The following is a 24,287-nucleotide window of genomic DNA, read 5'->3' on the forward strand; positions in this document are numbered from 1 at the left end:
TTGACAAAACAACTAGCTGGACCCAACAAGCTGACCAAACAGCTAGCTGGACCAAACAAGTTGACAAAACAACTAGCTAGACCAAACAAGTTGACAAAACAACTAGCTAGACCAAACAAGTTGACAAAACAACTAGCTAGTCCAAACAAGTTGACAAAACAACTAGCTGGACCCAACAAGCTGACCAAACAGCTAGCTAGACCAAACAAGTTGACAAAACAACTAGCTGGACCAAATAAGCCTGACCAAAACAGCTAGCTAGACCAAACAAGTTGACAAAACAACAGCTGGATCCAACAAGCTGACCAAACAGCTAGCTAGACCAAACAAGTTGACAAAACAACTAGCTAGACCAAACAAGCCTGGCCAAAACAGCTAGCTAGACCAAACAAGCCTGACCAAAATAGCTAGCTAGACCAAACAAACCTGACCAAAACAGCTAGCTGGACCAAAAAAGCATGAGCAAAACAGATAGCTGGACCAAAAAAGCATGACCAAAACAGATAGCTGGACCAAAAAAGCATGACCAAAACAGATAGCTGGACCAAAAAAGCATGACCAAAACAGATAGCTGGACCAAAAAAGCATGACCAAAACAGATAGCTGGACCAAAAAAGCATGACCAAAACAGCTAGTTGAACCAAAACAATTGGGATCAAAACAAACTCACTTAAGGGTGAACTTTTACTTGACTATCGGTCCATGTACAACCTCTACATTCCCAGCTGGCTGTAAAATGATCCTAAGATCTACTAGAAACAGAAACACTCAGTACACTAACAATCATCCATTGAATCTATCAAAACAACCAGGACCTCCTCAATGAAACATGAGATTTTCTCTCCTGGATTGCATCCCAAATGGCACCCTATTCCCTTTTTAGTGCACTACTTTTCAAAAGCAGTGCAATATGTAGGGAATAGTTTTCAATTTGGGATGCATACCAGTTGTTAGTTCAGCTTGGACATCTTGCTGAGCTGTGCTTATAGCTGACCAATATGACCACAGAGTCACAGCCCCCTTCTGACAGCTTTGTTTACACAGCTTCCTAATGACATATTCAGCATTGTGGAAAAATGAATATTCTACCTTTATCCCTGTTCTTTTTATTTATTATTATTTCACCTTTATTTAACCAGGTAAGCCAAGCCAAGTACGTTCTCATTTAGAACTGTGACCTGGCCAAGATAAAGCAAAGCAGTGTGACACAAACAGAGTTACACATGGAATTAACAGACGTACAGTCAATAACACAATAGAAAAGTCTATATACAGTGTGTGCAAATGAAGTAAGATTAGGGAAGTAAGGTAATAAATAGGCCGTAGTGGCGAAATAATTACAATTTCGCAAATAAACACGAGTGAAGATGAATGTGCAAGTAGAGATAATGGGGTGCAAAGCAGAGAAAAAATATATATAAATAAAATAAATAACAATATGGGGATGAGGTAGTTGGATGGGCTATTTACAGATGGACTATGTACAGGTGCAATGATCTGTAAGCTGCTCTGATAGCTGATGCTTAAAGTTAGTGAGGGAGATATGAGTCTCCAGCTTCAGTGATTTTTGCAATTCGTTCCAGTCATTGGCAGCAGAGAATTGGAAGGAAAGGTGGCCATTGGGGGAATTGGGGATGACCAGTGAAATACACACCAATGAAATATTTTAACTTACATTCACTCCGAGAGTGAAGCACACCACAGACAGACAAGGATTTTGCAAAACATAGAGAATAGGGTGCCATTTGGGATACAACCAATGTGGTTGGTTAAGCTTAAAGTCATTGTCAGTAGATGCTGTGATGAGAATAGTTTAATCTTAATCCCCTAATTGGATTAAGGCAAAGGGCCTAATTGTCATGACATCATCAAAGGAGACAAAGACGCACTTCATTCTCCCTGCCTCAGGTGTTGACCAACCTGATCTTGCATGGGAAGGGACGTTTCTGGGTAAGTGGTAGCAGTATTGCGAAACAGGGAAAGTTACAACATTTCTTCAAAGGATGAAAATGTTTTCATCAACCTGTTTGACATGGGCCCTGGTCAAAAATAATGCACTACATAGGGAATTGGGTGCAATTTGGGAAGCATCCAATCTATTGGAAAGACTTTGACAAAGAACACAGTCCTGCTCTCCGCCCTTAAGCTTTAATTGAGTTCTAATTGAGTAGCGTTCCCTCTCTCTCTCTCTCTCTCTCTCTCTCTCTCTCTCTCTCTCTCTCTCTCTCTCTCTCTCTCTCTCACGGAAAGTTAAATTACTTAACAGGGCCTCCTCCTTATCTGTGTCCTAAATGCCACCTTATTCCCTATTTAGTGTATTACTTCTGGCCAGGACCTATATGTGATAAGGGCAAGGGTATTTCAGAGTATTTCAGTGTACAGGCTCCTTGTGAGGAATAGGTTAGTCTAGTTCCAGATCCGTTCACGCTGTCTTGTCAACGCTTGGTCATTGTCACACCAAATGCTATCACTTTTCAGGTAAGACCCAAATACAGACTGTGTCGAAGAAACAATGTTTATTACAGCAACAGGGGCATGCAAACGACAGGTCCCAGACAAACCGTGAAAAACAAAAACAATAGGCAAGACAGGAGCAGGAGGAAAACCGCTGGTGGGTTTGATGAACAAAAAGAACTGGCAACAGACAAACAGAGAACACAGGTATAAATACACAAGGGATAATGGGAAATGCCCGACAGGTGCTCGGCTCTCCGTTGAAGAATTCCGGGGGAGGTAAGCGGGGCTCCCGAGAAGGTGGAGAGACCGATGAGATGGTGCAGCTGAGTTATTGAGGGGCTGTGGGGTTACCACTGTGGTAGGCTGCCTACCAGATAACCCATGGAATTGCTCCAGCAAACTGTCCAACGCCCAGTCATGGCATTCAGCCAATGTTTGGACCCCCTTCATAAGGCCAGGAAGCAATTCCTTGTGCCTACCGATGGTGGCTCCTTGGGAGGAGATGGCATTGCGCAGCTGGCCCAGGTCTGCTGGGTCAGTCATGGCCAGTTCGCACTATCACGTTTCAGGTAAGACCCAAAAGCAAACTGTGTTGAGGTAACAATGTTTATTACAGCAACAGGTACAGGCAAACGACAGGTCAAGGCAGGCAGGGGTCGAAAATCCAGAGTAGGGGGGCAAAGGTACAGGACGGCAGGCAGGCAGGCTCAGGGCGGGCAGAAAAGGTCAAAACAGGGCAAGACAGGCGCAGGGGGAAAACTGCTGGTAAGTTTGATGAACAAAACGAACTGGCAACAGACAAACAGAGAACACAGGTATAACTACACAGGGGATAATGGGATGATGGGCGACACCTGGAGGGGGGTGGAGACAATCACAAAGACAGCTGTCACATTTGTGTGACAAATGCTGTATAACAATGACAATAGGAGTTGGCTACACAGCACAAAGTGAACTGGAACCATGCTAAATGAATAGTTTAAGATTCCATTTTTCATTCATTCTGAGCTGTCCCTAGGTCTTCAGAAAAGAAGATAATAAAAGACAGATATATTGAAACCTTGAGTCCTCTAGTGGTTATGAGTGGTACTGTACGTTGTTTTCCTCGCCTGCTGGAAGATCCAGAGCGCTCTGGACTATAACCAAAGTAGGAAACTGCAGATATTCAGAACGGGTGAAATTGTACGGAATGTTCTCTCCATACAATTCTAATCTACTGACACCCCTCCTCCTTCCTCATGTTGGTATATCCTTTAGGTTATACTGTGGTGTAACATTGTTTCTCAATTTGTAAAACACATACTGTACCTATGCTAATTTAAAACAGAGACTGAATAGCAACCTTGTAGATATAATGTAAATTAATGTCCGAATGCTATGAAATGCGTTGGTCTCATTCTGACCTATTGCGAACTGCATTGATCTCTCAATCTTTTTTGGTGTGATTAAAAAGAAGGGAAATGAAAATGTATTTCTGTCACTAATAGTTTTGCATATCTTAGTGCAAAACCAGCATGGGAACATCAGCTATGAAGATACAATGTGTGCCAGAAATCTGTTTTTAAGGCAATTATGTTTTAAGTGAATGATTTATTTATTTATTAAGTAAGTGACTCATTACTGGAATATCTCAAAGGGTTCTCAAAAAGTTTGACTGTTGACCCTTTATTTTTTTAAATAATACATGCTGTTGACCAATTGTGGATTTTTTAAATGTAGATTATAAACAATTCCGTTGTGTAATCCAGATTTTTTCTCCGGAAATGTCTTTGTGAAATAAATCCACATGGTGGCAGTCTGTTCTAAGGATGGGCTGCAAGTGATGTTTTCTTGGCTGAATGTCTCCCTGTCCTCATTAAGTAGCTGTAGTACGACAACACATGAGGAGCAGTGACCGCAGTCAGGAATATGCCTTACACTGCAACCTTCTAGTTTACATCAGGCCTACACAAGAAAGTAAATGAGCATGTGAGCCTGTGACACATCTTGCGCTTTTGGACATAACAAGGAAACTCCATCTTAACTCCTCCACATTTACTGGATTTGTTGAACAATGCAGAAGAGAACCTCCCCTGACAGTTTTTTTCTTCTCGTATTTTTGATTTACATTGAGTTCAGTTTGTCAAATAAAGTGAAATTAACATGAAATCAACTAAACATTTCAGCACGACATTGGATTTAGATAAAATAAATCGTTGAAAATGTATTTTTCAACAAATGTTGTGTTGAGTGTCAGCATAACAGAGGGGATGTTGCCTACCCTCACCACCTATTTCATAGACTTCTTGTGATGGTGTTACTACTTAAACAATAATTGTGGCTCCTTCTCTCTGTCAGATAGGATTTGGGGCGTATCATATAGAGCCCCCTAGTTCCCATTACCCCTGTACATATCTACCTCCATCACTCCAGCATCCCTGAACATGTAAATAATGGTATTAAAACTGACCCTGTCTGTTACTTACTTATTGTGTTCTTCATATATCTTCTAATTTCTTGTGTGTTTTTTTCTAGTATTAGGCTACATTGTTATTGATTATTACCTTGTTGGGTTTTGAGATGGTAAGAAAGGCCTTTGACTGTACTTGTGAACATGACATTAAAACCTTCAACTTTAAAAGAAAGAAAATACTATAAGGTTGACTATCTAGGCCGACATAGTACACTTTGTGATGATTAGGCTATGTAGGACTAACTGTGTAACAAGCAACATTCATTCATCTGTCTCACTTCTAGGCTATGTATAAATAAATCAAAATACGAAATTGCTGTGAATATGATATATATATAGGGTCTATATACAGTATGTATAAGTTAATACTACCTATAATAAAGTCAATCACTGTAAAAATACGGACAAATGACGGGAGAAACCGCAGTGCAATATGTCTTCATCAAATATGGGTCAGTGGGTCACATAAATACCCTGGTATCGGCATACAGATCATGAACTAGGATCATGACTTAATGTTGGTGTCGGCTTGCAAGAGTCTAATGGTGCTTTCAAGACAACTGGGAAAGCACCAACTGAGGTCAAATAATGACGTCAGTGATCTTCACGTCGGAAAGGAGGAGCTCTAGAAAGATTCCGATTTTCCAAATTGGAATTCCGAGTTGGATGAACGTTCACAATGTTTTTTTCCCGAGTTCCTAGTTGTCTTGAACGCCCTGAAGTCGACATCCAAGTTCCAAATTGTTTTGAACACGGCATAAAACTGCTTACTAAGGGCGTAAGTGACACTGCTGTCCCCACGTTCTTTCACTTTGACTCCGCCCACTCCGAGTGGGCATCTCTAAATGACCATCGTTCGCACGCCGACAGGAGGATGCTTATGGTTTGCCTACGGGGAGATAGGAGGACGTTGTCGAGGTAAGCGGCAGAATGCAGCCTATGACTGAATGAATGGACAGATCAAGCTCTGATGACTAAACGTTGTAGTGAGAAAGAGATGGCATGTATGCTGACCGTTTATGAAATGGCCTGTAGGCGCTGAGCTTCTTATTTATTATAGTCTTATATAGATTTTAAGGATCACTAGTGCATGTATTATTTATTAGGATCCCCTCGACCCCCATTACTAGGATACCCCTAATCAGCGGGTAAACATAACTTGCCCATAACTTGTCCCCCATCACCGCATTTGACTGCTGTCATTATTGTCGTTTATATCTAAGTAGCGTGTTAGCAAACGGTATCCTTTTATATTGAGACATTTTACATACGGAATTGATATTAGCCTACAATAGAGTAAAATCGGACGAAACTTGTAAATAAACATCATAGACGTTGCATTATATAGAGTTCATCGCATGGGGTCCCCACAAAATAAGAGTTGGGCAACCTGTTTGTTTACTGTAATTTAAGATATTTATTGTCCAAATGTGATTTATTTATGCACTGCATTTGACTTAAAGTATGTTATAAATTCGAATTATGCACATTATGTCTACATTGTGTTAGAAATGCGTTGTATGCATTGCATGACTTTGGGCCAGTGCCACAGAAGCTTTGGGGACTTTATGAGGTTACTGTTAACCTCCTAGACAAAAAGATCTAGCCCTGTTAAGAATAATGGCGCTATTAATTCTTACGTCCTAGTCATTGCCATTGACGTCCTGCTCGTGTACCCTGCGACAATTTCGTACATAAAACATCATCCATTCAGGCTGTAAATGTTGGTTTCCTCCTTAACTTGATTTATTAATGGCCCGCAGGACTAAAATAAATGGAGAAAATATGCGTAGGGGAGAGTGGGGTATTTTGCACATTTTTTTACATTAAGCATCACTAAGTCAAGGGAAATATAGTATTCTTTCTAACAAATATATGTACATATATTTCAGGATGTTGTGTATCCCTTGAAATAATCAGAATTAATATAAACATAACAGTTTTGAAAACATAGCTAGTCCAAAATAATTGGTCTCTTGGCACAATTTATGGTGTACGTATGGTGTAAATTAAGCATAGGGACAGGGTAAATTGAGCCACCTTAAGTGGGAAATGCTGTCCTGTGATGCTGCTAGTGTAACAGTATAACTTTAGACCGTCCCCTCATACCCGGGCGCGAACCAGGGACCCTCTGCACACATCAACAACTGACACCCGCGAAGCATCGTTACCCATCGCTCCACAAAAACCGCAGCCCTTGCAGAGCAAGGGAACCACTACTTCAAGGTCTCAGAGCAAGTGACGTCACCGATTGAAACGCTATTTAGCGCGCACCACCGCTAACTAGCTAGCCGCTTCACATCCGTTACACTAGTAGGCCAAAGTTAATTCATGGAATGGCATTATGGTGTAATTGCATATATTAAATCTATGCCTATGTTCAGATATACAGTGCCTTCGGAAAGTATTCAAACCCCTTGACTATTTCCACATTTTGTTATGTTACAACCTTATTCAAAAATGTATTAAATGTTTTTTTCCCCTCATCAGTCTACACACAATACCTCATAACGACAAAGCAGAAACAGGTTTTTAGAAATATTAGCTAATTTATTAAACATAAATACTGAAATATCACATTTACATAAGTATTCAGACCCTTTACTCAGTACTTTGTTGATACACCCTTGGCAGCGATTACAGCCTTGAGTCTTCTTGGGTATGACTCTACAAGCTTGGCACACCTGTATTTGGGGAGTTTCTCCCATTCTTCTCTGCCGATCCTCTCAAGCGCTGTCAGGTTGGATTGGGAGCGTAGCTTTACAGGTCTCTCCCAACTGATGTTCAGTTGGATTCAAGTTCAGGCTCTGGCTGGGCCACCTAATGACATTCAAAGACTTGTCCCGAAGCCACTCCTGAGGTGTCTTGGCTGTGTGCTTAGGGTTGTTGTCCTGTTGGAAAGTGAACCTGTGCCCCAGTCTGAGGTCCTGAGCGCTCTGGAGCATGTTTTCATCAAGGATTTATTTTTACTCTATTCATCTTTGCCCCGATCCTGACTAGTCTCTCAGTCCCTGCCGCTGAAAAACATCCCCACAGCATCATGCTGCCACCACTATGCTTAACCGTATGAATGGTGCCAGGTTTCCTCCAGACGTGGCGCTTCGCATTCAGGCCAAAGAGTTCAATCTTGGTTTCATCAGGTTTTCTCATGTTCTGAGAGTCTTTAGGTGCCTTTTGGCAAACTCCAAGCTGGCTTTCATGTGCCTTTTACTGAGGAGTGGCTTCTATCTGCCGATGTGAGTAAGTCCTTTAAACAGGTTAACATCCCCAAGGACACAGGGCCAGACGGATTACCTAGACACATACTCAGAGCATGCATTGACCAGCTGGCAAGTGTCTTCCCTGACATTTTCAAACTCTCACCTGACCCAGCCTGTAATACCTACGTGTTTAAAGCAAACAACCAGAGTCCATGTGCCCAAGAACGCCAAGATAACCTGTCTAAATTACTATCGCCCTGTAGAAGTCACATCTGTAGCCAAGAAATGCTTTGAAAGGCTGGTCATGGCTTACATCAACACCATCCACTCCAATTCGCACATCGCCCCAACAGATCCACAGATAACTCAATCTCTATTGCACTCATCAGATACGCTGCTGTTACTGTTTATTATCTATCCTGTTGCCTAATCACTTTATCCCTACGTATATGTACATATCTACCTCAATTACCTTGTACATCTGCACATCGACTCGGTACTGGTACCCCGTGTATATAGCCAACTTATTGCTACTCATTGTGTATTTATTCCTCATTGTAACGTCTGCTTCCAACTCACACTCTCAAACACCTAGATCCCCTGAACGCAGCTCACTCTCCAGATCCCAATCACCTGAATTATAATCACCTGTTCACACACCTGTATGTCATTATCACACACTATTTAGTTCAGTTCTTTGCACCCCATCACTGTGAGGTATTGATTGTTTTGGGACACACAGCTTTCGGAGTTCTGTGGTTTCCCTTGATTTACTCCTCCCATGTATGATAGTTTTTGCCTGCCTCACTAACGACACCTTTTGCCTATTCCATGCCTGTACTTTAGCCTATCGGATTTCCTGTTATCTACCTATTGCCTGATCTTTACTAGCCTTGCCTGTACTGTTGCCCCTTTGGACCCCATGTGTATGACCTGCCTGCCACTCGACCCAGCTACCCACCTCCTCCTGTGGTCCTTTGCAATAAAAAACAGGGGTCTGGTCCCCCTTGAGGTTCTTGAGAGAGCAGTCAAGGAAGTCAAATCAAATTGTATTTGTCACATGCTTTGTAAAGAACAGGTGTAGACTAACAGTGAAATGCTTACTTACAGGCCCTTCCTAACAATGCAGTGAGAAATAATAGAAAAATAATAACATGAGCGTAATGAACACGAGGGGAGACAGAGAGCTGGTTTCAAGCTCAGGGCGCTTGGGTAGCTGCGCTTGAAACCAGCTCTCTGTCTCCTCTGCTTGTTTGGTTTATGGGGCATGATATCTGCTCTGTAACAATAAAAAAGCACAATCTTGAGTTCATAAAAATGACATATTGCTAAAATACTATGCATATTATGCATAAAACTGATTTAGTTTATCATCATTTAAATGGGGTATGGTGGCCATTGGCTCAACTTACCCCATGGCCAAGTGCTCAATATACACCAAGGCAAACATTTGGACTATATTAGCCCACACAGCTACAAGGATGCACTTTCATGCTAGGTTTAGGACCTCATATTGTAGTTTATAGACCCCAACTGATGTATAAAAAACTGATGTCTTAAAACAATCTACTTTGGTTTAGATACAAGGATCGTGAAACCGTGAATCGTGAAATAAATTCATTTGACTTTGTACAAATAATTTGGGGGGAATGAACTTGCTTACCACTTTTTCCATGTTTCTTCCATCACAGATTCCATTTGGTCAAATGATAAATGTTTTGTATGGTTTCCTAGGAACAATGGGTGGCTCAACTAATCCTTTGGCTCTCCAACTCTCCCTGATATTTATTGGATATTTCAAACTTTTTTAACAAATCAAAAACTGAAAAATTGGGCGTGCAAAATTATTCAGCCCCTTTACTTTCAGTGCAGCAAACTCTCTCCAGAAGTTCAGTGAGGATCTCTGAATGATCCAATGTTGACCTAAATGACTAATGATGATAAATACAATCCACCTGTGTGTAATCAAGTCTCCGTATAAATGCACCTGCACTGTGATAGTCTCAGAGGTCCGTTAAAAGCGCAGAGAGCATCATGAAGAACAAGGAACACACCAGGCAGGTCCGAGATACTGTTGTGAAGAAGTTTAAAGCCGGATTTGGATACAAAAAGATTTCCCAAGCTTTAAACATCCCAAGGAGCACTGTGCAAGCGATAATATTGAAATGGAAGGAGTATCAGACCACTGCAAATCTACCAAGACCTGGCCGTCCCTCTAAACTTTCAGCTCATACAAGGAGAAGACTGATCAGAGATGCAGCCAAGAGGCCCATGATCACTCTGGATGAACTGCAGAGATCTACAGCTGAGGTGGGAGACTCTGTCCATAGGACAACAATCAGTCGTATATTGCACAAATATGGCCTTTATGGAAGAGTGGCAAGAAGAAAGCCATTTCTTAAAGATATCCATAAAAAGTGTCGCTTAAAGTTTGCCACAAGCCATCTGGGAGACACACCAAACATGTGGAAGAAGGTGCTCTGGTCAGATGAAACCAAAATTGAACTTTTTGGCAACAATGCAAAACGTTATGTTTGGCATAAAAGCAACACAGCTCATCACCCTGAACACACCATCCCCACTGTCAAACATGGTGGTGGCAGCATCATGGTTTGGGCCTGCTTTTCTTCAGCAGGGACAGGGACGATGGTTAAAATTGATGGGAAGATGGATGGAGCCAAATACAGGACCATTCTGGAAGAAAACCTGATGGAGTCTGCAAAAGACCTGAGACTGGGACGGAGATTTGTCTTCCAACAAGACAATGATCCAAAACATAAAGCAAAATCTACAATGGAATGGTTCAAAAATAAACATATCCAGGTGTTAGAATGGCCAAGTCAAAGTCCAGACCTGAATCCAATCGAGAATCTGTGGAAAGAACTGAAAACTGCTGTTCACAAATGCTCTCCATCCAACCTCACTGAGCTCGAGCTGTTTTGCAAGGAGGAATGGGAAAAAATGTCAGTCTTTCGATGTGCAAAACTGATAGAGACATACCCCAAGCGACTTACAGCTGTAATCGCAGCAAAAGGTGGCGCTACAAAGTATTAACTTAAGGGGGCTGAATAATTTTGCACGCCCAATTTTTCAGTTTTTGATTTATTAAAAAAGTTTGAAATATCCAATAAATGTCGTTCCACTTCATGATTGTGTCCCACTTGTTGTTGATTCTTCACAAAAAAATACAGTTTTATATCTTTATGTTTGAAGCCTGAAATGTGGCAAAAGGTCGCAAAGTTCAAGGGGGCCTAATACTTTCGCAAGGCACTGTATATATAGCCCTTCTTGCATCAGCTGATATCTCAAAGTGCTTTACAGAAACCCAGCCTAAAACCCAAAACAGCAAGCAATGCAGGTGTAGAAGCACGGTGGCTAGGAAAAACTCAGAAGAAAGGCCAAAACCTAGGAAGAAACCTAGAGAGGAACCAGACTATGAGGGGTGGCCAGTCCTCTTCTGGCTGTGCCGGGTGGAGATTATAACAGAACATGGCCAAGATGTTCAAATGTTCATAAATGACCAGCATGGTCAAATAATAGTTATCACAGTGAACAGGTCAGGGTTCCATAGCCGCAGGCAGAACAGTTGAAACTGGAGCAGCAGCACGGCCAGGTGGACTGGCAACAGCAAGGAGTCATCATGCCAGGTAGTCCTGAGGCATGGTCCTAGGGCTCAGGTCCTCCGAGAGAGAGAAAGAAAGAGTGAAAGAGAGAATTAGAAAGAGCATACTTAAATTCACACAGGACACCGGATAAGACAGGAGAAGTACTCCAGATATATCAAACTGACCCTAGCCCCCCGACACATAAACTACTGCAGCATAAATACTGGAGGCTGAGACAGGAGGGGTCAGGAAACACTGTGGCCCCATCCGATGATACCCCCGGGCAGGGCCAAACAGGAAGGATATAACCCCACCCACTTTGCCAAAGCACAGCCCCTACACCACTAGAGGGATATCTTCAACCACCAACCTACCATCCTGAGACAAGGCCGAGTATAGCCCACAAAGATCTCCGCCACGGCACAACCTAAGGGGGGTGTCAACCCATCATGGCTTTAGAAGCTTCTGATAGGCTAATTGACAATATTTGAGTCAATTGGAAGTGTACCTGTCAGTGCCTCTTTGCTTGACATCATGGGAAAATCAGAAGAAATCAGCCAAGACCTCAGAAAAACAATTGTAGACCTCCACAAGTCTGGTTCATCCTTTGGAGCAATTTCCAAATGCCTGAAGGAACCACATTCATTTGTACAAACAAAAGTATGCAAGTATAAACACCATGGGACCACGCAGCCATCATACCACTCAGGAAGGAGACGCGTTCTGTCTCCTAGAGATGAATATACTTTGGTGCGAAAAGTGCAAATCAATCCCGGAACAACAGCAAAGGACCTTGTGAAGATGCTGGAGGAAACAGTTACAAAAGTATCTATATCCACAGTAAAACGAGTCCTATATCGATATAACTTGAAAGGCCGCTCAGCAAGGACGAAGCCACTGCTCCAAAACCTACAGAAAAAAGACAGACTACGGTTTGCAACTGCACAAAGATCAAACTTTTTGGAGAAATGTCCTCTGGTCTGATGAAACAAAAATATAACTGTTTGGCCATAATGACCATCGTTATGTTTGGAGGAAAAAGGGGGACGCTCGCAAGCCAAAGAACACCATCCCAACCGTGAAGAACAGGAGCAGCAGCATCATATTGTGGGAGTGCTTTGCTGCAGGAGGGACTGGTGCACTTCACAAAATAGATGGCATCATGAGGGTGGAAAATGATGTGGCTATATTGAAGCAACATCTCAAGACATCAGTCAGGAAGTTAAACGCTTGGTCGCAAATGGGTCTTCCAAATGGACAGTGACCCCAAGCATACTTCCAAAGTTGTGGCAAAATGGCTTAAGGACAACAAAGTAAATGTATTGGAGTGGCCATCACAAGCCCTGACCTCAATCATATAGAAGATTTGTGGGCAGAACTGAAAAAGCATGTGCGAGCAAGGAGGCCTACCAACCTGACTCAGTTACACCAGCTCTGTCAGGAGGAATGGGACAAAATTCATGTTTCATGTTTCAAGCAGACAACCATAGTCCCTGTCCCCAAGGAAGCCAAGGTAACCTGCCTAGGTGATTACTGTCCCGTAGCACTCACGTCGGTAGTCATGAAATGCTTTGAAAGGCTAGTCATGGTTCACATCAACAGCATCCTCCCAGATACCCCCAGGTGGTAAGGGTAGGCAACAACACGTCTGCTGCGCTGATCCTCAACACTGGGGCCCCTCAGGGGTGTGTACTTAGTTCCCTCATGTACTCCCTGTTCACACATGACTGCGTGGCCAAACACGACTCCTACACCATCATTAACAGTGGTAGGCCTTACTATCGAAAACGATGAGATAGCCTATAGGGAGGAGGTCAGAGAACTGGCAGTGTGGTGCCAGGACAACAATCTCTCCGTCAATGTGAGCAAGACAAAGGAGCTGATCGTGGACTACAGGAAAAGGCGGGCCGAACAGGCCCCCGTTAACATTGACGGGGCTGTAGTGGAGAGGGTCGAGAGTTTCAAGTTCCTTGGTGTCCACATCACCAATGATCTATCATGGTCCAAAAACACCAAGACAGTCGTGAAGAGGGCAGGAGACCGAAAAGATTTGGCATGGGTCCCCAGATCCTCAAAAAGTCATAAAGCTGCACCATCGAGAGCAACTGGTTGCATCACCGCCTGGTATGGCAACTGCTCGGCATCTGACCATAAGGCGCTACAGAGGGTAGTGCATACGGCCCAGTACATCACTGGGGCCAAACGTCCTGCAATCCAGGACCTATATAATAGGCGGTGTCAGAGGAAAGCCCAAACAATTGTCAGAGACTCCAGTCCAAGTCATAGACTGTTTTATATGCTACCGCACGGCAAGTGGTACCGGGATGCCAAGTCTAGGACCAAAAGGCTCCTTAACAGCTTCTATCCCCAAGCCATGAGACTGCTGAACAATTAATCAACCCCCCCCCCCTCCACTTGTTTTGTACACTGCTGCTACTCGCTGTTTATTATCTATGCATAGTCACTTCACCCCTACCTACATGTACAAATTACCTTTAACCTGTACCCCTGCACACTGACTCGGTACCGGTACCCCCTGTATATAGCCTCGTTATTGTGTTACTTTTTATAATTTTTTACTTTAGTTAATTTGGTAAATATTTTCTTAACTCATCTTGAACTGCACTGTTGGTTAAGGGCTTGTAAGTAAGCATTTCACGGTAAAGTCTACACTATATTCGGCACGTGACAAATAAAGTTTGATTTGATCTGATTGATACAGAATATAGCCCTATTTCGTAAAAGACCAAATAAGCTAAGAGAAACAACAGTCCATCATTACTTTAAGACATGAAGGTCAGTCAATACGGAACATTTCAATAACTTTTAAAGTTTCTTAAAGTGCTGTTGCAAAAACCATCAAGCTCTCATGAGGACTGCCACAGGAAAGGAAGACCCAGAGTTACCTCTGCTGCAGAGGATAAGTTCATTAGAGTTACCAGCACCTCAGAATTTGTAGCCCAAATAAATGCTTCACAGAGTTCAAGTAACAGTCACATCTCAACATCAACTGTTCAGAGGAGACTGCGTGAATAAGGCCTTCATGGTTGAATTGCTGCAAAGAAACCACTACTAAAGGACACCAATAATAAGAAGAGACTTGCTTGGGCCAAGAAACACGAGCAATGAACATTAGACCGGTGGAAATCTGTCCTTTGGTCTGATGAGTCCTAATTTGAGATTTTTGGTACCAACCACTTTGTCTTTGTGAGACGCAGAGTAGGTGGACGGATGATCTCTGCATGTGTGGTTCCCACCGTGAAGCATGGAGTAGGAGGTGTTATGGTGTGGGGGTGCTTTGCTGGTGACACTGTCTGTGATTTATTTAAAATTCAAGGCACACTTAACCAGCATGGCTACCACAGCATTCACTAGCGATACACCATCCCATCTGGTTTGCGCTTAGTGGGACTATCATTTGTTATTCAACAGGACAATGACCCAACACACCTCCAGGCTGTGTAAGGGCTATTTGACCAAGAAGGAGAGTGATGGAGTGCTGCATCAGATGACCTGCCTCCATAATCACCCGGCCTCAACCCAATTGAGATGGTTTGGGATGAGTTGGACCACAGAGTGAAGGAAAAGCAGCCACCAAGTGCTCAGCATATGTGGGAACTCCTTCAAAACTGTTGGAAAAGCATTCCAGGTGAAGCTGGTTGAGTGAATGCCAAGAGTGTGCAAAGCTGGCTACTTTTGATTTGTTTAACACTTTCTTGGTTACTACATTATTCCATATGTGTTAGTTCATAGTTTTGATGTCTTCACTATTATTCTACAATGTAGTAACTATAAAGAAAAATCCTTGAATGAGTAGGTGTGTCCAATATTCTGTATATTTAATTGAGTTCATAAAGTCATCTATATTTTATTACATATAATTAATTTATCTTCTATTTTGAACCACCACATCCACATCTTCTTCGGCTGACACTTGGTTATTTCACGACAAACAGCACCAGTTACTGGAATTCATATGGTTCATATGAGCCTGTTATGAGCTGCACATAGACAGCTTGTCTCTTCTTAGGCAGTTTTGTATAATGGCACTTTTCGCAGAGCACTAAAACTTTAATAAAGCCTTCATAGATGCTTTAAAAACATTCATATATGCTTTATAACACTTACTAAACTCACATTTTACATGTGTGTTGCACTCAATAACATTACTACTTATTGTGAAACCTTTGGTCATATAGCATTACAATTCTTATCTTCACTGTGGTGGATAGTTAACACTGTATTTGTTTTTGTGTTTTTTTCCAGGCACTGCCAAGGAGGTGAGTTCAGGGAAAATCCCTTTTCAGCCTCAAGCCACGTTCACCACCTCTATAATATCCAGTATGGCTGAAGAAATGCCTTCATGGACCTCGGAAAGGTTTGTTGATAAAGTATACATTTCAAAGAGAAGTATCCGGAAAAACTTAATAAACAAAATGCACTATGTTTCCCACGTGCCCTCAGAGAGTGTAAAAGTCAACACTGCTCACAAAGTGGAAAGTGACTCTAACCCATCTGATAATGACGACACTGACTCCCTCTCAGGTAGTAGCTACACTGGGATGATTTATTTAAACCCACAAACACCTACATGGACTCTGGCTGAGAAGTTTGCTGGGCTCAACTCTGGAAAAGACAAGAGACTGTCTCCCAATCAGGACCTCTGTAGTCCTCCAGGTTCACCCGCAGCCATTAAACATAATGTTGCCAATAGGAGAGGTTCTACAGGTCTGGAGGGGGTCTACTCAGACTCGTCACAACAGGAGGAAGGCAACATCAAGAATGGTACTAAAAGACTTTTGCAGAGGAAAGTGTGTAGCGGTGATCCTTCCGATCTGAAGCTGCGTCTGGTGAGAGAGATCAGGCCCAAAACCAAGGAGTCTCTGTCTGATGTTCGTCATGATGTGCGTGATGTACGTGGTAACAAGTGTAATTGGAAGGGTGGAGAACCGCTAGTCATTCCCCCTCCACTAAACAAGGCTATGGCCATGATTGATGCCTGTGAGGATAAGGTGCCTATAGTGTTTGCTGCCATGAAGAAACGTGGAGTGGAGGGAGACACAGAGAACCGGCCCTACAAGTGCACTCACTGCAACTGGGCCTTTAAGAAGTCCAGCAATCTGCAGAGTCATCTGGATACTCATAGTGGCCTGAAGCCTCATATATGTGACCTGTGTGGAAAAGCCTATTCTCACCAAGGCACACTGCAGCAGCACAAGCGCCTGCACACTGGAGAGAGACCGTACCACTGCCCCTTCTGCGAAAAGACGTACATCTGGTCCTCCGATTACCGCAAGCACATTCGCACGCACACCGGAGAGAAACCGTACGTGTGCGAGACCTGCAGCAAGGACTTTGTGCGCTCCTCAGACCTGCGGAAGCATGAGCGCAACATGCACACCAATGAAAAACCCTTCCCGTGCACGCAGTGCGGCAAGACCTTCAACAAGCCACTGTCCCTGCTCCGCCATGAGCGCACTCACCTGGGCGAGCGGCCCTTCTGCTGTCCCATCTGCGGGAAAGCCTTTGCCGTGGCCAGCCGTATGGCAGAGCACCAGAAGGTGCACACCGGGTTGAGACCCTACATCTGCCTGGTCTGCACCAAGTCCTTCACCAAGTCCTCCAACCTGCTGGAGCACCAGGCCGTACACAGCGGTATCCGCCCCCACAAGTGTCCTCAGTGCGGGGTGGCATTCGCCATGGTGTCCCGCCTGGTCCGTCATCAGCGTGTCCATACCGGAGAGAGGCCCTACGACTGCACAGGCTGCAGCATGTCCTTCAGCCGCACAGCTGCTCTGAAACGCCACCAGGAGCAGACATGTGCCGGGAGGATCTTTGTCTGTGTGGAGTGTGACAAGGCTTTCCAGTGTGCCTCTCAGCTCACTGAACACATGGTGAGCCATGAATGACCCTACTGCTGCCGCTGCTACTGCTGCTACTGCTGCTACTGCTGCTTCTGTTGTTGAAGACTGATTTATGCTGTTTGGGAGCTACCCTCTCATAGAGTACAAACAGTTGGTCTAATCAACCTTACTGATCTCTACATGCTACGCTCTTAGAAAAAAGGGTTCCCAAAGCGTTTTTGGGCTGTCCCCATAGGAGAACCCTTTTTGGTTCCAGGTAGATAGCACCTTTTTTGAAGGACAACATCCTGCTAGGCTGCTAAGCCTTAAAATATAGTGCCTTCAGAAACTATTCACACCCCTTTCCTTTTTCACAAGTGCCCTCAACCGGTACGATGCATTTTGCATCATATGATGCTCAATGCATCATACACGTTGTATTTCTGTATTTTATCTTGAAGTTGTATATCTTGAAAACTTGATTGCTGAGATGGAAAACATTTTGGGACTATATAAAAAATGGACTAATGAAACAAATACCAAAAGATGGTTTTGGGGTGGAATTTTCCATTTATGGCTGTGATAGGAGAAAACCGAGGATGGATCAACAACATTGTAGTTACTCCACAATACTAACCTAAATGACAGATTGAAAAGAAGGAAGCCTGTACAGAATAAAAAATATTCCAAATCATGCATCCTGTTTGCAATAAGGCACTAAAGTAAAACTGCAAAAAATGTGGCAAAGCAATTCACTTTTTGTCCTGAATACAAGGCATTTAGTTTGTGGCAAATCCAACACAACACATCACTGAGTACCACTCTTCATATTTTCAAGCATGGTGGTGGCTGCATCATGTTATGTGTATGCTTGTTATCGGCAAGGACAAGGGAATGGAATAGAGCTATGCACAGGAAAACCTGGTTCAGTCTGCTTTCCAACAGTCACTGGGAGACAAATTTACCTTTCAACAGGACAATAACCTAAAACACAAGGCCAATACGCTAAAACACAAGGCCTTGCAAAAGTATTCACCCCCTTGGCATTTTTCCTATTTTGTTGCATTACAACCTGTAATTTGAATGGGTTATTATTTGGATTTCATGTAATGGACAAACACAAAATAGTCCAAATGGTTGAAGTGAAAAAATAATAACCTGTTTCAAAAAATTCAAAAACATCTCAGTTTATATACAGCTATTCTGAAAGGCCCCAGAGTCTGCAACACCACCAAGCAAGTGGCACCATGAAGACCAAAGAGCTCTCCAAACAGGTCAGGGACTAAGTTGTGGAGAAGTACAGATCAGGGTTGGGTTCTTTAAACATCCCACAGAGCTCCATTAAATCCATTATTTCAAAATGGAAAGACAATGGCACCACAACAAACCTGCCAAGAGAGGGCCGCCCACCAAGACTCATGGACCGGGCAAGGAGGGCATTAACCAGAGAGGCAACAAAGAGACCAAACATAACCCTGAAGGAGCTGCAAAGCTTCACAGCAGAGATTGGAGTATCTGTCCATAGGACCACTTTAAGCCATACACCCCACAGAGCTGTGCTTTATGAAAAAAATAAGTAAACATGTTTGGTGTTTGCCAAAAGGCATGTGGGAGACTCCCCAAACATATGGAAGAAGGTACTCTGGTCAGATGAGACTAAAATTGAGCTTTTGGCCATCAAGGAAGACGTTATGTCTGGCGCAAACCCAACACCTCTCATCACCTCAATAACATCATCCCCACAGTTTATTTATTTAATTTTTATTTATTTCACCTTTATTTAACCAGGTAGGCTAGTTGAGAACAAGTTTTCATTTGCAACTGCGACCTGGCCAAGATAAAGCATAGCAATTCGACACATACAACAACACAGAGTTACACATGGAATAAACAAAACATACAGTGAATGATACAGTAGAACAAAAGAAAACAAAAAGTCTATATACAGTGAGTGCAAATGAGGTAAGTTAAGGAAATAAATAGGCCATGGTGGCGAAGTAATTACAATATACCAATTAAACACTGGAATGGTAGATCGGCAGAAGATGAATGTGCAGGTAGAGATACTGGGGTGCAAAGGATCAAAATAAATAAATAAATACCAGTATGGGGATGAGGTAGGTAGATAGATGGGCTGTTTACAGATGCAGTGATCTGTAAAATGCTCTGACAGCTGGTGCTTAAAGCTAGTGAGGGAGATGTGAGTCTCCAGCTTCAGAGATTTTTGCAATTCGTTCCAGTCATGGGCAGCAGAGAACTGGAAGGAAAGATGACCAAAGGAGGAATTGGCTTTGAGGGTGACCAGTGAGATATACCTTCTGGAGCGCGTGCTATGAGTGGGTGCTGCTATGGTGACCAGTGAGCTGAGATAATGCGGGGCTTTACCTAGCAGAGACTTGTAGATAACCTGTAACCAGTGGGTTTGGCGACGAGTATGAAGCGAGGGCCAACCAACGAGAGTGTACAGGTCGCAATGGTGGGTAGTGTATGGGGCTTTGGTGACAAAACGGATGGCACTGTGATAGACTGCATCCAGTTTGTTGAGTAGAGTGTTGGAGGCTATTTTATAGATGACATCACCGAAGTTGATGATCGGTAGGATGGTCAGTTTTACAAGGGTATGTTTAGCAGAATGAGTGAAGGATGCTTTGTTGCGATATAGGAAGCCGATTATAGATTTAATTTTGGATTGGAGATGCTTAATGTGAGTCTGGAAGGAGAGTTTACAGTCTAACCAGACAACAAGGTATTTGTAGTTGTCCACGTATTCTAAGTCAGAGCAGTCCAGAGTAGTGATGCTGGACGGGCGAGCAGGTGCGGGCACCGATCGATTGAAAAGCATGCATTTATTTTTACTTGCATTTAAGAGCAGTTGGAGGCCACGGAAGGAGAGTGTATGGCATTGAAGCTCAACTGGAGGTTAGTTAACACAGTGTCCAAGGAGGGGCCAGAAGTATACAGAAAGGTGTCATCTGAGTAGAGGTGGATCAGAGAATCACCAGCTGCAAGAGCAACATCATTGATGTGAACAGAAAAGAGAGTCGGCCCGAGAATTTAACCCTGTGGCACACCCATAGAGACTGTCAGAGGTCCAGACAACAGGCCCTCCGATTTGACACACTGAACTCTATCAGAAAAGTAGTTGGTAAACGAGGCAATCATTTGAGAAACCAAGGCTGTCGAGACTGCCAATAATAATGTTGTGATTGACAGAGTCGAAAGCCTTGGCAAGGTCGATGAATACGGCTGCACAGTAATGTCTCTTAACGATGGCGGTTATGATGTCGTTTAGAACCTTAAGCATGGCTGAGGTGCACCCATGACCAGCTCTGAAACTAGATTGCATAGCGGAGAAGGTATGGTGGGATTCGAAATGGTCAGTAATCTGTTTGTTACCTTGGCTTTCGAAGACCTTAGAAAGACAGGATAGGATAAATATAGGTCTGTAGCAGTTTGGGTCTAGAGTGTCACCCCCTTTGAAAAGGGGGATGACCGGGGCAGCTTTCCAATCTTTGGGAATCTCAGACAATACGAAAGAGAGGTTGAACAGGTTAGGGGTTGCAACAATTTCGGCAGATAATTTTAGAAAGAGAGGGTCCAGATTGTCTAGCCCGGCTGATTTGTAGGGGCCCAGATTTTGCAGCTCTTTCAGAACATCGGCTATCTGGATTTGGGTAAAGGAGAAATGGTTGGGGTTTTGGCGGTTTGCTGTGGAGGGTGCCGGGCAGTTGACCGGGGTAGGGGTAGCGATGTGGAAAGCATGGCCAGCCGTAGAAAAATGCTTATTGAAATTCTCAATTATAGCGGATTTATCGGTGGTGACAATGTTTCCTAGCCTCAGAGCAGTGGGCAGCTGGGAGGAGGTGCTCTTATTCTCCATGGACTTTACAGTGTCCCAGAACTTTTTTGAGTTAGTACTTGCCTTAGCTTTTCTAACTGCCTGTGTATATTTGTTCCTAACTTCCCTGAAAAGTTGCATATCACGGGGGCTATTCGATGCTAATGCAGAACGCCACAGGATGTTTTTGTGCTGGTCAAGGGCAGACAGGTCTGGCGTGAACCAAGGACTATATCTATTCCTAGTTCTAAATATTTTGAGAGGGGCATGCTTATTTAAGATGGTGAGGAAGGCACTTTTAAAGAATAGCCAGGCATCATCTACTGATGGGATGAGGTCTATATCATTCCAGGATACCCCGGCCTGGTCGATTAGAAAGGCCTGCTTGCAGAAGTGAAACAGGGAAACCTGTTTCAGTCTTCCAGAGATTTGAGACTGGGACGGAGGTTCACCTTCCAGCAGGACAATGACCCTAAGCATACTGCTAAAGCAACACTTGAGGGGTTTAAGGGGAAACATTTAAATGTCTTGTAATGGCCCAGTCAAAGCCCAGACCTCAATCCAATTGAGAATCTGTGGTATGACTTAAAGATTGCTGTACACCATCGGAACCCATCCAACTTGAAGGAGCTAGAGCAGTTTTGCATTGAGGAATGGGCAAAAATCCCAGTGACTAGATGTGCCAAGTTTATAGAGACATACCCCAAGAGACTTGCAGCTGTAATTGCTGCAAAAGGTGGCTCTACAAAGTATTGACTTTGGGGGGGTGAATAGTTATGCACGCTCAAGTTGTCTGTTTTTTTGTCTTATTTCTTGTTTGTTTCACAATAAAAAATGTTTTGCATCTTCAAAGTGGTAGGCATGTTGTGTAAATCAAATGATACAAACCCCCCAAAAATATATTTTAATTCTAGGTTGTAAGGCAATAAAATAGGAAAATTGCCAAGGGGGGTGAATACTTTCGCAAGCCACTGTATACAATGGAGTTGCATACCAAGATGACACTGAGTGTTCCTGACTGGCCTAGTTACAGTTTTGACTTAAATCGTCTTGAAAATCTATGGCAACTTGAAAATGGCTGTCTAGCAATGACCAACAACTTAACTGAATTTTAAAAATAATAATATACAAATATTGTACAATCCAGTTGTTTAACGCTCTTAGAGACTTACCCAGAAAGACACAGCTGTAATCACTGCCTAAGGTGCTTCTACAAAGTATTGAATCAGGGGTGTGAATACTTATGTAAATGAGACATTTCTGTATTTCATTTTCAATAAATTTGCAAAAATAATGCTTTGGCATAAAGAGTATAGGATGAGTCAACAACATCATTTGGGTATGAGTTAACAGAATACGAATATTTAAAAGGGAGATTTTCACTGGACAGTTACTTAAGCATCCTCTGAAATCTATTCTAAAAAACCTCTGTTAATGCAAGCATGAGTTTGGCTGAAAAAAAGCTAAATTGTTTAGGAAGATGTATGATGCTCAGGAATTATATGCCGCTTTCTATCATTTTTGTGATCTCTTATATAAGGAATGTGGTAAAATACCCACAAAAATCAACTGTCATCTGTCATCCTCAATGATGGAGAGTATTGGATTTAGTTTACTACACTGTGGTTACATAGTTTCTTTATTCTGTGTGAACTTGACAAAGACTGTCTGAAAAATATATACTACCAGGCATTACTTTGCCCGGAATGACAGTTTGAGTGTATCAATATGTTTCAAATGTACTTTGTTTTTTACCTGTTCTTATAAAATAGATCACTCTGGTTCATTGACACAAGCAACAGCTTGTTTTCATCAATTTATTTTTTAAAGTATGTCAGTTTGTTATATTTTTTATCATTTGAGCATGCCTTCTTTCTGGTGACCAATAGTTCTATTCAAATCTCCATTATTCTGCAATACAGTATTTGACTTAGAATGGAGTAGACTAGAATACAATACAATACAATTAATCTTTATTGTCCCCAAAAAGCAATTCAGTTGCATCAAAATTGGACAGTTTCATAGTTTGACAGCATGTACAGTGGGGTAAAAAAGTATTTAGTCAGCCACCAATTGTGCAAGTTCTCCCACTTAAAAAGATGAGAGAGGCCTGTAATTTTCATCATAGGTACACTTCAACTATGACAGACAACACGAGAAAAAAATTCCAGAAAATCACATTGTAGGATTTTTTATGGATTTATTTGCAAATTATGGTGGACAAGCTTTTTTCCAGATGCCCCAAACAATCGGAAAGGGGATTAATCAGAGAAAATTACTTCATCCCAGTCCAATCCCTGTACCTTTTGCAGAATATCAGTATGTCCCTGATGTTTTTTCTGGAGAAAAGTGGCTTCTTTGCTGCCCTTCTTGACACCAGGCCATCCTCCAAAAGTCTTCGCCTCACTGTGCGTGCAGATGCACTCACACCTGCCTGCTGCCATTCCTGAGCAAACTCTATACTGGTGGTTCCCCGATCCCGCAGCTGAATCAACTTTAGGAGACGGTCCTGGCGCTTGCTGGACTTTCTTGGGCGCCTGACGCCTTCTTCACAACAATAGAACCGCTCTCCTTGAAGTTCTTGATGATCCGATAAATGGTTAATTTAGGTGCAATCTTACTGGCAGCAATATCCTTGCCTGTGAAGCCCTTTTTGTGCAAAGCAATGATGACGGCACGTGTTTCCTTGCAGGTAACCATGGTTGACAGAGGAAGAACAATGATTCCAAGCACCACCCTCCTTTTGAAGCTTCCAGTCTGTTATTCGAACTCAATCAACATGACAGAGTGATCTCCAGCCTTGTCCTCATCAACACTCACATCTGTGTTAATGAGAGAATCACTGACATTATGTCAGCTGGTCCTTTTGTGGCAGGGCTGAAATGCAGTGGA

General features: G+C 42.8%; 1 protein-coding gene across 1 annotated transcript; it reads left to right on the forward strand.

Moving 5' to 3' along the window:
• Positions 1–5,568: 5,568 nt before the first annotated feature.
• On the forward strand, positions 5,569–24,138 carry LOC109902760 (zinc finger protein 648; the record flags this gene model as incomplete). Its single annotated transcript, XM_020499386.2, has 3 exons — positions 5,569–5,827; positions 15,981–17,608; positions 24,088–24,138. Coding segments are annotated over exons 1-3 (1,752 nt in total), but the record flags the coding sequence as incomplete, so codon positions are not given.
• Between the last annotated feature and the right edge of the window lie 149 nt (positions 24,139–24,287).

This window comes from Oncorhynchus kisutch, linkage group LG13, assembly GCF_002021735.2.
Source record: "Oncorhynchus kisutch isolate 150728-3 linkage group LG13, Okis_V2, whole genome shotgun sequence".
In the NCBI taxonomy this organism is placed as follows: domain Eukaryota; kingdom Metazoa; phylum Chordata; class Actinopteri; order Salmoniformes; family Salmonidae; genus Oncorhynchus; species Oncorhynchus kisutch.